The sequence below is a fragment of the Nesoenas mayeri genome, assembly GCF_963082525.1.
Source record: "Nesoenas mayeri genome assembly, chromosome: 2".
NCBI lineage: Eukaryota > Metazoa > Chordata > Aves > Columbiformes > Columbidae > Nesoenas > Nesoenas mayeri.
The window spans coordinates 28670554-28687041 of record NC_137543.1 but is presented as its reverse complement, the minus strand read 5'-3'; the positions used below and the strand labels follow the sequence as shown (position 1 = coordinate 28687041).

The 16488-nt window shown below is 35.4% G+C and overlaps 1 protein-coding gene across 1 annotated transcript in view; it reads right to left on the bottom strand.

Annotated features, from left to right (window-relative positions):
* The window catches only part of MMP16 (matrix metallopeptidase 16), a gene marked incomplete at its 3' end in the record, with an annotated part of 175011 nt that overhangs the window by 32023 nt on the left and 126500 nt on the right, over positions 1–16488 (bottom strand). Inside the window, exons 5-6 of the mRNA XM_080339404.1 lie at positions 14892–15053; positions 12038–12255 (exon numbers count right to left, since the gene is read on the bottom strand). Coding sequence (XP_080195530.1) covers positions 12038–12255; positions 14892–15053 — 380 coding nt within the window. The remainder of the gene's footprint in view (positions 1–12037; positions 12256–14891; positions 15054–16488) is intronic.

Sequence of the window (16488 nt, the reverse complement as noted above, 5' to 3'; positions counted from 1 at the left end):
GAATAACCATGTTTTCTCTACCTATGATTATGTTATTCTATGACTAGTAATAGGAAAGTACTCAAAAAAAGAAGAAAAAAAAAATAATAAATGAAAATTGGGAAAAATGTTCCTAAAAGAACAGTAATGTTACAAGTTGTAAAGAAAGATGGATGTCAGTGGGTGAGGACATAGCATGAGCTGATGGAAACCACAATGTACGTGTCATACACACATACACAAGCACAACCCACCAAACCAGCTGTGTTGGTAACTCTCATATAGACGTTTGTTACCTCTCTGAAGATCTAAAATAACCATGTCCCTTCCTTGAAGCTTTATAACCACTGAAGCCAAATGTCATGATTTTGCAATACAGATGCAATTTGATATGATGCTGTGCAGATGCATTATGTGTTCATGCTACCATCTACCCCGTCCCCCTGCCTTTCCCACACTGTACATTGCGTGGATTCTCTGAGGAGACCAAAAGAAAGTGCAGTGCCCCAGTGAGTCATGTCAGAACCACAGGTGGGAGCAAGAAAACAGTGAGTAATTTAAGTATTTCCTCCTGGTTGCACTAGTTTAGAACAGTGCATGCATAAACAAGAGACTGAAGCTGCTCTAACCAGGCTGGGGCTCCCAAGGGGGTGTCTCACTCTGTGTTGGGGAAATAGAAGAGCATTTACCCTACTCATTTCAGTGCCATACCACCCCTGTCCAAATATGCATATCTATAACACGTATATATGAAAATATGCATATCAGTCTTTAAAACTGCATGGGTTGGTATACGTTCATGTAAGATTTCTGAAATCACCAAGTGGAAAACACATAGTTATTCAGGTCAGAGCTGTGGTTTCTTTGCAAAAGGAACCAGATACTTGTAAACAATGAAAGAACACATCTAATTTTATACATGCCAACGTTTCTAAATGCAAAGAATAAGTATATATTTCTGTTAAGCTTCATTTTCTGTTCCTGTATTATCATCAGTGGCCATGCAAGTCAACTAATGCAATACTCGAAAGGCAAAAATGTCCCAAGCTTTTGTCCCAAAATCTAGCTATTGCAATTGGGTAACTGAGGAGACAAGTATTCTGAGACAGATCAAAACTAACAAACTCGCTAACTAAACACTTGGATAAAGGACTAACAAGAGGCTGTTTGTAAGTCATCAAATGGCTTACATAAGTCCACACTCTGGTAAATGTGCAGACCATGGCATAAGCAAGTTCAGATTTTTAAAATATACAACATAAGTTTAAAATATGTTGCTGATAACTCAGTCTTTCATATTGTTAAGGATATGAATTAAACAATCAACTCTGATCAGCTGATAACATGAAAATAGGGGAAGACATGACATAAGAAACACTACAAGGCAGTGTATGGGTGTAATTTTGGATTCAAGCTGCTGCAGGCTAAGAAATTAATATACGCTGTTTGATCTCAGTTTAATGCCTACAATTCACAATTTTGTTCTGACAATGAAAATAAATACATTTTGGTGCCAAATCTAGCTATGAGCAGCATGGGCCAAGGCTATGTAAACCTTCTCTCCCATGGAAGTGGCAGGATTAGGAAAAGACTGTACAAGTTCCCACTGTAATCAGTGGGTGAACAGTAATATTCTTGGAGTGACTCAGCTTTGAGGTTGACAGAAAGAGCAAAAAAGAAAAACAGGCCATTATGAGTGGCATTTCCAGCAAAGAGCAGAGAAAAGTGACACCTGTCATGATAACGCAAATATGAAACCAGTAAATATTTGATTGTCTTTGCTCACTTTCTGTCACTCAGATACAGGGATTAGATAATGAAGACTGTGAAGGAATTTCTAACAATCAATATGCAATATTGTAAATTACATCTGATTACAGATAAGCTGGGAGTTTACAATTTGAAGCAGTAAATGACTATGGGTGTTATAAAGGGCAGGCCAGACGTCACTCTAAAACATCAGCAAAGGCTCCATCATGATGACATTGAGAACCACTGGTGTATTGTTGGGAACAATGGGAAAGGGTTGAAATCTGTCATTATAATCTATAACCTTTGACCTAATACAGCCTATTCTCCTCAGTGAAGATATTCTCACTGGACAGATATGTCAAATCATTAACTAAAATGATCTCTGCCTCATTTTGATTTATAGATTGTACATGTATTATAATCAAATTTGATCTTGTACAGGAAAACAGTTTTTTATTTCATATACTTGGTACTATAAGGTAATCTGCTGTTTCTTGTGTTATTTTATGTAAAATGTATTACGTCTACCTGTCATGTCAGAGGTATTTTACTCTGAGCAAAATCTTGTAACAGTTAACGGAATTACTTCCCACTGCTTTCAACTGGACCAAGTTTTCACTGAGTAAGCAAGGAAGGCAACATTTAAAAATATTCAAGATATAACTTATTAAAAAAAAAGAAAATATAGGATTTAAATAAATATCTATTATAACCTGGTGTTTTTCAACAGATATTCAATACTGTGAATAGCATTTCACTGATTTGTCGAAAAAATAAACATGGATGTTGTTTTAAGTCATTTAAGACCTCAACTGTTTAGTAGTCCATAGGAAATGACTAATTCAGAGGAACAAACGAAATTAGTTTCTTTTAATTTAAAAGCCTGCTAAACTCCATTGTGGACCCTTCACCCCTTGAAAGGGGAAAGAAAAAAAAAAAAAAAAGAGAGAAAAAAACAAAGAAATTAAAAATACGTAAATACCCCTGGAATATAAAGCTTATAAAGCTTTCTCTCTGTATCAAGATGAAGCAAATATTTCCAAGACTGATCAATACCACTGCTTGAAGAAGCTTACATTAGAAGGTATTCCAATTGTTTCCCAAAATGTTTATCTAAATTAGCTAAAAGGCCACAATTTTGTACAACAAGAAATTTTAATTAAGCCTTGTGCTTGAAGTGTTTCTGCAATTACTCCCTTTGGTTCCATGAGGATGTAGCCCCAATTAAAATGTATTGTTAATATTAACAAGATAACACTTGCTGGTGGTACAAAATTGAAGATATCCCTCCATGTAATTTCAGATTATTCCTTGCTGTGAGTTTTTGAATTATTTTTTGTCAATAATGTTTTTCTCTATTCTCTTGCTAATGAATTATTTTTAATCAGTTCACTGAAACACTGGGTCTCTGAAAACAGGCAAGTTCTACAAAATTAAATACCTTTTGTTCCCTAGTATTCAGTTAATGCCTTTTGTTCATTGTTTTTGTTGTAGTAAATTAAAAAGTAAAAAATTAATAGGGTTACAGGATTCTCTGATTGTAACAAGCAAATACTGTAACTGTGAGGAAAAAAAAAAACAAAACAGGATTTGATCTTTCAACTTCAATTCACATCATTAGCTCTTACTCAAGTGATTATGCCCACTGAGGGCTTATATGCATACATTTTCCCCTTTTTGTGTCCAGGCTTGAGTTATTCATAAGAAATAAAACTGCCAGATCAAAGTCTTTCATGTGCATTTGTTTATCTGTATTTTTAATATCTTTCACTTACTTAATAGTGCTATGCAGAATTATAATTGTTGTATATTTCTTGCATTTGATAGTATGTAAAACTTGTGATTGAAAGGAGAGCTAAGTTAAAGGTCAACTAGATTTCAGAACAACCTCTTGACATACTATGAGAAAAAAAGGAACAATTGTATTCAATGACTAAGAAAAATAGCAATTCTAAATACATAAGTAGCACCATATAAGCATGCTATCATTTGTTGGAGGATCCTGTGGATTATTCTTTTGGGGATCAAGAAAAGTTAGAATTCTTTTTTATTCAGTATCAATACAAGTATTTTCCTAAGAACATACAAAGATTTGACCCACTCTATACTTTTGCATTAAGAGAGTAACAAGAGATCTTCAGATTCCACCAGTTCCACTCTAATTAAAAAAAAAAAATAAAATAAGAAAGGGGGAAAAAAACTTCTTAAGAGTGACTAATACTTAGTCTCACATTTTCCAGTATTTATTAGATTAAAACCATATCAGAAATAAGATGTCGTTAAGATTCACATTTAACTGTCCAAATCTTTATGAACATTGCCCCAAATCCTACTGCCATGTTTGTATATGGGTTCACAAAAGCACTTAAGTATTTCTGTTAACTCAGTCTGTCCATCCATTTTGAAAACTCTTGAAGTTTGAAGTAGCTTTCATAGATCTGCAAGGACTGTCTGGGGTGGGGAGTGCATTTTGTGGGTATTAATGGCTCATGAGATGCTGAGAATCTCAGAGAGACACAACCAGGTCAGTCATTGAATAAAGTGTTTTACCCCAGTGCCTGACCCTCGAAAGGAGGGTAACTTCCTGTGAAAGCTGAGAGAGGGGAAGCAGACAGCAGAGGGTCTTTTGCACAGTGGGAAGGGGTGGACGCTTCCTCCCCTGCAGTCCCTTTGGTTGTGCTTTGTGAGCAGCAGCCACACACCCAAGTCTTCTCTGCCTGGCCTCTTCTTATGAGCTGAATACAGAAGTCGCAAAACAGTCTCCTGACCAAATCTCACTAGCTATTGCCTGTGAGAGTCATGTCCCAAAAGAGATGATGGATCTAATGCTACTGGAAAATGAGTGGATTAAACAGTAACATTGCAGTGGATTCACAGAATCACAGAATGGCTGAGGTTGGAAGGGATCTATGGAAGTTTTGGGGGAGTACGAAGAAATACTCAATCCCTCCTTTGGAGGAAAGTGAAGAAAACACATAAATGTTTTGGGAGGCAATGCCCTTTCAGTGCTTATATTTCAACTGCTACACAAAATCACAGAAGTGTTGAGGTTGGAAGGCACCTCTGGAGATTCAGCCCCCTCCTTTACTCAAAGCAGAGTCAACTACAGCCAGTTGACCCACTCTATGTCCAGTCAGCTTTGAGTATCACCAAAGATGGAGATTCCACAGCTTCTCTGGACAATCTGTTCCAGTGTTTAATCTGTAAGTGTTTACACTGAAAGAGTTTTTTATTACATTAAAATTGAATTTAAACAAAGCATTCTGTCTTCTTTTTCTTTCAGGGAAATGAAAATTCAGAAGGATATTAGTCTGTAAGGTCAAGGTGATGCCTAAGCACAGCTGTCAAATCTACCTCTTCTCCCTAGACTGCATTGCAATGCACATCATCCCAACTTGCAGTATGGAGATAGTCAAGTAACAAGTACCATCATGTCATGCAAAAAATGCTATGAGCAGAAAGAACAATATGTGTTTTGCATGTGAGGGTTTATTTGGGTCAAGATGGTGCAAGCAATTACAAGCTAACAAGATGGTAACACCACTTGCAGTAGATGAAACACTTGTTCGGTACACTCTTGAGGGGTCCACAGTCAAAGACGCCAGTGTCTAAGGGATAGCTGCCCTTCTGAAAAATCTGGACCACATGCATAGTGGAACAGTTTGGCCTCAGAGGACAGACTGTATCTAATTAAAAGCAAAGCACATATGATGGACATGAGAGGAGCTCAGTACCATCTGCTCTGCTACTGATCAAATCCTTCTACACCACATTGTTTGCCAATGAAAACATAGCCTTTTGGAAAAAAAATAGCACTCTTTCTTCTGACAAATCTAAAGTCCTGCTGAAGATACTGAGTCACGCATCCTGCTAAGGTTGTGTTTTTAACGGGCTAGTACATGAATAATAGGAATTTTATTAACCAGATAGTACGGTTCAAGTTGCTCACAAGTTTCTTGCTCTTGTAAATAAAGCCCTAATAGTATGATTTTTTAGAACTTTCTATACATAACATTTATATGTGTACAAATATACCTGTAGGTTAGTAGGTGCTAGATAACAAGTATAGTTATGACTGGCTTGTCACCTTTCAAATGGACATGAAACTATGTAAAATAAAGTCCAAGACAATTTTTCAAAAGATGAGAGGGTAGAAGGACTTTTTAACTGATCTATTCTGGTACAATTATAACCCAGGTGATTATATTATTGTCTAAATTCCTCTGCAGCTGGATGGAATATACCACCTACTTTTCATACAGTGATGAACAGACTGCTTTCCATTTTAAACCTGTGAAATGTGTTAGCTAGAACCCTTTCCTAGCTTAGAAGCACACTAAAAAGTTTAGGTAAAATTTGGAAAATATTTTTATCTCTGTCAGTAAAAGTATCCATTTATCTAAAATATACAAGCTATGACTTGTTACTATTCCATCAATTCCTGCTTTTTTCCTTCTTGACACCCTACAATTTGTTTTTATGCCACAAAACATCCATTCTGTACATTTCTAATGGGCTTGGTCTATTGTGATACATCAAATCACCCATTAATTTTTTCTGCTTTACTCCTTCTTTTTCAACATATAACATTAGTTACCTGAATTAAAGCAGTCCTCCTCCCTGATGAGTTCAAAAATGGCAAATTCCATCAGATTGTTCTTCCTGACATAGTGATATAAAAGGCAGGGGGAAAGGAGTCCACTCTCTGCAGACCTAGCTACTTCTGACCTCCTGTTCCCTGTCTTTTACAGTGAGATGTTAAGTGGCTTTCCCTCTCAGATCACAAAGTGTCTAATTCCACAGCATCCTCTGCTGAACTTTCCCAGGCTGTAGCTGTCAGCCCAGACATCCACAGCATCACACGACAAAAAACAGTTACACAAACAGGCCAAGAGAGCTTTGAAAAAATGTCTGGTTTCAAATACGGTGGAGTCAAGTCTCATACTGTAGCTGTTTCTTTGTCTCTACTTCTTATTATTAGCATTTCTCCTCCATCTCATGGATTTTTTATTAGACCTAGCAGTTCTGATTAAATAGCCAATGCCAAAATGCTTTAAAAATTCCTCATATGTTTACCACACATCAAGAAACAGTTTTTATTTTCTTTCCTTTGTGTTTAACAGCACGCTCTATATAAATACATAATTCTGAAAGGGATATTAAATGGCATCTATACAGTCATGTATGAAAGAAACTGCAGTCTAAACTAATGCCAAGGGGTAATGACAGCCTAATTGGCTTGGCTTCTTTGGCACGTCATAAATGTTTTTACAATGGTTCTTAGCAGATGAAGAGTCAGAAAACAAATTTCTGCAAGTTGTAGAGAAATTACTATAAAATAGTAAAACACAGCCTGTTAAGGCCTTCCTAAAATTGGTTCCATATTCTACCATCTGTAATGTTAACATTTCAGAAGACATTTCTCTGAGCTGTAACTGCTATTTGTCTGACAGACAAGCTTATTCCTCTTACATTTATATTACATTTCAACAAACACCTTACTATATGACAGCGGATAAAAATGCTGTTCAAGGACTGAGCTAAATTTCCAACATGAATACTAAAAACATTATTGATTATATAAGATCCATTCATTTATTTCTTAAGCATTTAGCGTTAAACAAAGCAAAGACCAGTGCAACTTCTATCAGATGTTTTTCCACGAGACAAAAACCTGGGTCGCATAAACAAAGAGCAGTGACCTGTCCCTCTAACTTGCTGATCATGCAGGACAAATTCCACACATTTAGCACTCTTCTAGATGAAGCCTGTTCAAAAACCTAAGTGTTTTGCTAGAATCTGCGAAACTTAAAAAGGACATTAAAAAAAAAAAGGGATATTAACAGCAGTCACACAGATTGTTGAAGCAGAGTAAGAGGTAATTTTGTTGCCAAGGAACAATCAGCACACAGAGTCACACACAAGCTATACGCGCCTCAAAAATAACAGAAGAAGCAACCATTGTTAATTATCTGCATCCTTTGAGGCATAATACGTTCTGTGTAACCATTGGGTCCCTTCAACATTTTTTTAACTGCGTGAAAGATTCAGAAGGTGTTTACATAAGTACCTTTATTGATAGGACATCTTATATTACCTGTGAAATTGTTTTGCTACAGAAGACTGGAAAAGCAGTGTGAATTGCACAGAACACAGGAGGAAAGTAGAAATCTATGCTGTAAACTTCTTCACTAATGGATCTTTTCTGATGACCTTAGACAATTGCGTTCCTTTTCATGACGCAGTAGCCCTGGAGGTACTCTCTGGAGACTTTAAGGAGAAGACAGTACTGTCTGATACCACATATTGCTATATACAATGGCTGAGAGGTTCTTCCATTAAAGGCAGACAGTGTCATGCCATTCTGCACAACTTTCCCAGAAAAGGAAGAACAATTTGTTTTTCTCCATTTTCAGCCATTTTCTGTGTCCCAGGGGAGTTCTAACTAAAGAGAGGGAGAAAATAACTAGAGAAAAGATTGGCAAGAGTGACAGCTAAATACTAATTACATTCAGCATAAATAGAGAAGCTAATTGAAATCTCAAGATAAAAACTTGGCACTCATGAATTTTGGCATAGAAATTTTTCTGTCCTGATGGTTTCTTATACCAATTCAAGCATGTATTAAATAAAACCAGTTACAAGAAAATGCATTCAATTAAGAAAGACTTCATACACTTTTAAAATACCAGTTATTGACAACTGAAACCAATAGTTACACTGCATTGATTTTAACTAACATTTTTTTTTCTATAGCATACCATATCCCCAAGCCTTATGGCTAGCAGCGCATTTTAAGGGCATCTAATTTATGGAATTCAGGAAGAAGTCCTTTGGGACCAGAACATTTATATGTCAGTAGTCCATGTATATTTCATGAATTTATTTTTTCCTTAAAATCCAATCATTTCTACTAAAACTACTGATCTACCAAAGTCTAATTTATTTGGTGATCTCTGGGGAATCTTTAACAAGTTGTTTGCTTTACTTCCATGTTTATGGTTCATGACAGATCAAGAACATTTCCTCTTTATTTAATTTCTATAACCCTACAATTTTTTATCAAGTCTTACTAAAATGATTACTTTATTAAGGTGATGGCAAAACAATAAAAAGGGATGGATAAGTGTAAATTCCATTTTAAGTTTATTGTTATCATTTTACCCTGGATATATCCATTTGAGAATGTCATATAGTCTTAAAACCACAGACAAAACTCATTAATTTGACTGAACATAGAAATTGTTTCTAATATTCTGATACTCTTTAGTATACCTAATTGCACAACAACCAAGAGAAAACAATCTTCTCGAAATTAATATTGTTTGTAATCTACTACAAAAATTCACAGTGTATTTCAAACTGTTATCTTTCATGCTTCAGTTTAATGTTTAAATTAGAATTTAATTATTAAATGGGCTCACATTCTTCAGCTCTGTGGCTAAGTTCCCAAGCAATTTCAAGGACTATTTAAACAAATTGAGCTCCTGAGCTTGAGACTTGCCCATGAGATAAAAGAGTGCCTATTTTCAATTTGAAGTTGGTACATGGCATACATGTCATTCAGAAGGCAGTAAAATATGCCACTATACAATCATTACAGACCTGTGGATAAAGACAAAGAAAGAAACAGATATCATTTGATTAGCCTCCAACTTTATTAATTTAACTCATCTGGGAACTATCCAGCAATAATTCTTCCAATGAAGGTAGTAATTCCTCTTTAATTGTTTCCACCTGGTACAGTACTGCCATCAATCCCCACTTCTTCTCCATCTCTGTTCCTGGCTCTGAGCCCATCACTCATGCCCTTCCAGTCTATCCTTGTACTAGCATTAAGGGGCAAGGGCAAATAGGTTTGTTTTTTGGTGTGTCAGAACACAGAACCTCCAGCTTTGCTTCTTCCACTGCTGGATGCTTTGCCTGTATTCAGCCCCTATTTCTGTTTACACCATCTAAAAATGAATTCCTATCCTGCTCCCTCTAGAGTCTGACATGCTGAGCTTTTCATTATAACCTGCTCCCCTGAGATTCTGCAAAGTAAGCTGAAAATTACTAACAACTCCTGACTTTTCTAATTTCTTCTCCCCTTTCCTGCTCCTTTTGTACTCTGCCTCATACACCAAAAGTCACTCCCCTCTGCCAAAAAAAACCCACCTCGAATGAGTAATGAAACTCCTTTAGCAGACAAAATCTTCAGTAGCAAATTAATGTACAAACCAGAAATTTAAGGCCTAGTAATCGAGCATTCAAAGACACTCAGACAACAAACTCAAGATTTGTATACTTAAGGAAACTCTATTGCTCAATATGCTAACCCAAGTCCTGCCTTGTCAAGCTCCCAGGTACCCTGAGGAGAAAAGGAGAACTGTGAGACCCTTAAATAAATTAATGTGGGCAAAGGCCATATCTTTCTTCCCTTTCAAACACATTGCTTTGATGATTGCAACGCCTTCATTTTGGAGAGGCAGTCTCTAAACATTAAATCTGTAAACACTCTGTTACTGGTCATTTTTCCCCAGCAAGGTTTTACTGTCTTTCCTCATTAGGGTGTGGATCATGAATGGAGTTTTAATTTTGGAACACAAATGCAGTTTCCATACTTGTAAGTATAGTAACTGTATAGCAAATATGTAGTGTTAAGGCAGTAAGCAGTAAACACTTTTGGAGAAAACTTAATTTTTTTTTTCAATTAGAACGGGTAAGAGTGGTTAGTAATGGTAGTGAACCTGTTTATCCAGGAACACAGACTTGGCTAGACAGGAATTTTTGTATTAGTGAGATAGCATTTCACTATTTATCAATTTATGTCTACAATAAATGAGAATATGTTCTATTGCTCTTGAGGTGGATAACATGAGATTGAAGTAGGCATTTTAATATCCTGTTTAATGTCAAGTTAGAAAATTAGATTCTTCCTTAACCTTTGAGTTCCAGTCATAAAAGACTGATGGCTCAGGACCTCCCAGTGTTTGAAAATATACTATCTATTTAAATGGAAAGGGCTGACAGCCCCAGGGCTGGCAAAATCCTTAGCTCCTTATGGGAGAAATATTTCCTGCTCATTGGTTTGTGAAGGTAGTTCAATAATTTTGAATGAATTCATGTAGAGTTATTTGTACATATTTTTTTTGATATGCTAAATAAAGTGAAAAGCTGGGTAGCATTACCACTAAGATTTATCTGGAGTGATAGATTACATAAAAGGAAAACATATAAAAGAGAAATGGGTCCTATCAGAAAGGACATCAAAAGCCATTGAATTGGGAGCTTCATCTTTTGGGACAAATTCATTGCACTTTCCTTGTACTTACACTATTGCTGTACTGAAAAGTGCTATCTGTTCATGTGAAAGGCCCTTCTTCTCTACCTATAATGTTGACGTTTAAAAGAATATCACATATTTACAAAACAAAGATCCAATACTTCCTATTGCTTAAGCAAATTGGACACACCAGTAGTTCAAAATAATAGATTATCCTGTTGCTTTTTTATGGAACATTTGCACAGCACTACCTCTCAACAAATTTGTTTAAGATTTAAGAGAGTGAAAAGTAATTACTCCGTAATTATTCTTCAACATTCAATGCCTTCTGGAAACTATACTGCAGATCACCTCCTAACATAGCTTTGATGTCCATGAGACTTAGCAAAGTTCTTCTACCAAAAGATTGCATTTCAGTTTTATTTGTCTATTTTGATTTATTGTATATACCACACTTACCATCTCAGAGCAAGAAGATGAATGGAAATAAACAATGACACATTTGTAATAAGATTTTTGTGGCAAAGACCTTTACTTAGATATTGTGGTTTCAATGCAATCACAACACAATGACAAACTTCCTTTGGAAATTACAGATCTACTTGTAAAGTTAAAATTATAGTTCCATGAGGGGGAAAAAAAAAAAAAAAGAAAAAAGTGTTGAAGACACAAGATCTTCTGTATGTCTGGATTTGGCCTTATTCCCAACAAAATCATTCCTATTATTCCTGAGTTAATTTACACTTTTTATGTCTCCATAACATGCAGCATTTATTTACCCTTACATTTGGAGGCATTACGGTTTCTGCTGACATGGTCATTTTCCCGAAATAGAACATTACAGCAGTCCTCTGCTAGACGTTTAAGCCATGTGTATGTTTATTTTTTAATTTATTTCTTGAACTTTCTAACTGTTAGCAGACTGGGAAAGCGGAGTTATGATGAATGGGAGTTTGCTTTTAAAAACAAAAGAAAACAAAACAAAACAACAGTACAAATGTAGACATTTGATATAACATTGAAAAATTCACAGCCTCCTACCTTGAAAACAAACATTTCCCGGCGAAGAATAGCCAGAGTGTTGAAGTTCCCATCACAGATGTTAGGCTTGGCTCCAGGATAGGTAGGTTTGTCACCGTTGGGTTGCCGAGGAGGTTTAGGTTGCCTGTCATTCTTCCGTGGGTCTACTGGAGGGATTGAGCGATGTGGGGGCACTGTTGGCAGAGGTCTTGTTGGGGGTGGGATTCTGTCAGGAGGACCTTTAAAAATAGCAGCAGGATGCAATTTACATGCCCACCAGTGCACTCAAAGAAGAAATACACAACAAACACCTGCTAATCAGTTCAAATCCATCAGTGGACAGGGAATAGAAAAAGTTACCTAATGTACATTTTCTGTGTTGTTAAAGAGTATAATGAACGACTACCATAAAACCAATGCTCATTATCCAGAATTTTCCTTCTTTATTGGAGCAATGTTCCAATAAAACCTGCAAAGGATGCATACTCCACCATCATTTCAGATGAGAAATAATTCATACCACCTATTTTCCTGAGTAAGCACCACAGAATCATTGCCTATGGTAAAAAAAATAAAAGAAAACAAAAAAAAACCTATAAGATCATCAGCAGTGAATAGGTTTTCAACCCATATTTGTAACTTCCATTCATCAATTCACATGTGCACATACGTGGCATTCTGGGTATTTCCTAATGACCCAATTTGTAGGCCCAGTAATTAAAAGAATTGTTCTGAACACAGATGGATTAAAAAGAACTAAAGAGAAAAACTAAAACTCTGTACAGTGTTTTTATAACATTTTTCTTCATTCAAATATATTTTCTGACATAATAGAAAGAGTTTGATGGCAGGTGAAATCACTATCACACTCGTAATTTTTGTATCTGAAAGTCAAAAGGCCATCCTAGACAGATACTGTTTATAACCCTAATGGAACTGAATGACTCGCAATGGGTGATAATAACTTGCTCTTTTTACCGATATTACTATGTTTACTTTTATTTTCTATGTTAAAAAAAAAAAAAAAAAAAAAAAAGTTTCACTTAGATCAGTAAGATTTCTGGAAACAAGATGAACACTTTGATTTTACTCATTCTATTTGGGAACCCCTCCAAGTCATTTAAATACACAGTCACACATGACCAGCTTCAGAAAAACTTTTGAGTAGTAAGACAACTCTAAAACTGCATAAATGGTGTTTGACTTTCTGAAACTTTTTCAAAAAATTTATACTTTTTAAAGAACAAGATGGACTATGTAAGGAAATATTAAACTTGCCAAATAGTTGTCGTACAATGTAATAAGGCATTCATTTAATTCACAGTTTTAAGGTTTGTGACATTTATAATTTACAGCTAATAATGGTGTTTCGAGGAATACTACAGACCAAAGTAATTATTTTAATAGATGTGACATTTTTATTGAGGCATATGATTCCAAATCACCTCTTGATTTTAAAGGGAGCAAAGGAATCAGTTTGCAGTAGCTCATGTTGGAAAGTTTTAACCCCAAATCAAAGTTTTCATATGCCATTTGGTGGTGATGTCAGATACTGCGTCCCTGGGGTAACACATTTCTCCTAATGTATAGTCCACAGCTGTTAGAGCTTAGCAGCTAGTTTTCAGCAAAGTATTCTTGTCTAGCCCATAAGTCTAGACTACCGACTTATGAGGTCGTGAGAAACAACCTTCCTTGCAGCTAATCACACAGGAAAAAAAAAAACAACAACCAAACAAAACTTGATCAGTCAATCATTTTGTAATTGCTATTTATGCTTTATGAAAATATATATCAGTGCTTGTTACCATAATATTTTAAAATGCTCTTTAATATAAAATACCATGGAGGCTGCAGAGTTCTAGTTTGCAGTACAATAATTCTACACGATCATAATTGTCCTTTCTAGCAGTAAAGATAAACAAGGAATGGACCTGATAATATCCATTATAAACCTGACTCTCAAAACTTTAAAACGAAAATAATACTGAATCAAATACAGAATTAATTGGGGAATATTAAACAAGTTATTTCCAGATGATATGGACTAGATAAATAGCATTAACATACAGATATCACAGATTTTTCACTATAGGAGAAAAAATATATGTTTTTTTTAAAGAAAAAAAACCATACTATTTAACAGAATCAAAGTGTTTTAAAGCAAGAACAAAATCATATCTTTGGAAATGTCAGGAACAGTCATATAGGAGCTAGTGTTACATTCAACCCATAATCAGAACATTTTTTTATCTCAATTACCTTGCCTTGTCAAATTGAATTCAATACATGCAAAATTTATTTACATCAAATGTGTCTGTTATATTAGGGCACAAAAGCCCTAACCAAACTTAATTTACAGAAGTGGGCCTTTTTCCCTCTAGGTAGCTCAAAGTCTTGGGCTGGTAATAACATTATTTTCAGATCAATTTGCTACATTAATCACAAGAAAGGGTTTTTCTGGGACCACAAATTTTGTATACCCAGGGAATTGTTTAGAATTTTAACTGATAAATTGAGAAGCAGTCAATTTGTCCAGTTACATGAGCTTGGACTATTGTGGAAATCAGCTCCTTATGATTTTTAACCTGCATTTCTTAATATTTTCATAGTTTGAAGTCCTTTTGCAGATATTTTCTGTATGACTTTTTAAAACATTTAAAATTACTATTCCAGATGAGTGCAAATTTGAATGCAAGATGTTAACAGTGAGAAAAACAAGTAAAAGAGCATCATCAAAATCTTTGGCCTACTCACAAGAAGGCCTTCAGCACAACAATACACTGACAAATTCTTTTGGAGAGGTGGTATGGACAGGAGGACTTCAAGTGTATTCTAAAGTGAAAAAATTATGTTACTTAATTAGAGCATAACATACCGTATATCTTCTGGATGCCCTGTAAATCATCATTAGGTAGTTTGAAGTTGTCAGTTTCCATATACTGGTAAAATGGAGCCATGATTGCAGTGGGATCATTAGAGTGCTCCAAGCCCAGAGCATGTCCCAGTTCATGCACTGCAACTAGAAACAGATCATTTCCTATGAAGAGAGGAAAGGGAAAAAAGACCTTTGAAACCATACGTATAGTAACAGAAATAACAGAAGTGGAGGACTCTGCATTTGAAAGATATTTTCACTGAATTTGAATTCTACAAAGTAATGCTCAATAATGAATCAGAAAGATAATGTGGCAGCAAAGGCACTTTTCCATTATTGTTACTTATATGATCCTTTTGCACATATCATAATCCTTATCTTTTTTAACTGATGTGCATGGTTAGTGTGGGATTCAAGTGTCATAACTCAGGTCTAGGCTTGTGCACAATTTGTGACTTGAATCTCATGCTGTAGTGTACCTGAATAAAAATGCTTGCATCAATACATGGTTCCAAAGGGAAAATATCCCTGCTGTGTGTGGTAAACTTCACAAATTGAGGACTACGTATAAACCCTATGAGGAACTTAGTCATCCAAGTGCTTGTAAACAGACCCCTGCTGATTATTTGTAGATGTTGTCCACTTCTGAATAATCATAACTGAAATCCTAAGGAGGAAAATGTCGGTGTCACACTATCCTTCTCAAAATAGGATGCCCTTATTTATGTCATTGTGTAATTCCCTTATAAGTGTAGTTGCTTACTTAAGTATTAGAACTTCTCAATTTTTTTAGGTCTAAAAAATAAACCAACACACTTATGTTATAGACAGATATAAATTTTGTTATTCCCTTGTGAAAATAATATTTTCATTTTTTATTACAGGGTAGTGAACACAAGTAGAAATTTTCACAGCAGAAGTATAGCACAAGCAGCAAAGCACACATAAACACAAGTCAAAGCCAATTGGATTATTTTTATAAAAAAATCAGAGCTGGACCTCTATGGTATTCATTTTGTCTATTTTTATTAATCTGAAGCTTAGTTCCGCTTACTTTCTATGAGCTTTTTGCACAGATTCTGTGTGTAGTCAACTTGTTGTACAATAAGACTTTGGACAAATGTTTTACATTAGGAGAAAGATTCTGATTGCTTGGAGAGGGTCACATCCAGGATATTGCCCATTTTCACCACCTACACATGGGAAAAATCATCCTCCAGAGGTGTGTTCCTGTCTCACTGACAAGAGAAGTATTCTAGATGAGCAGCTTATGCTGAACATCTAACTTTTAGACATCTGGACTCAAGTGAAACAGATGCCACCTACAGTAGGTAGCATCTTGTTGAAATAATGGAAGGCCTATACTGCGGTCTAATAGTTGTATATTAGAACAAGAAAATGCTCATTGGTAACTCATCCTATATTCTGTGAATTCTTCGGAAACAAACAATTATTTTCCACTGCTGGCACTTGATCTGAAACTCTAAGTACTATTACAATACTGAGTAATAATATTAAAAAGTTAAACTTAGCAAAAAAAATTTACATATATATATAGGCATAGAACTTTATGTACATACTTAACAGCATTTCAATT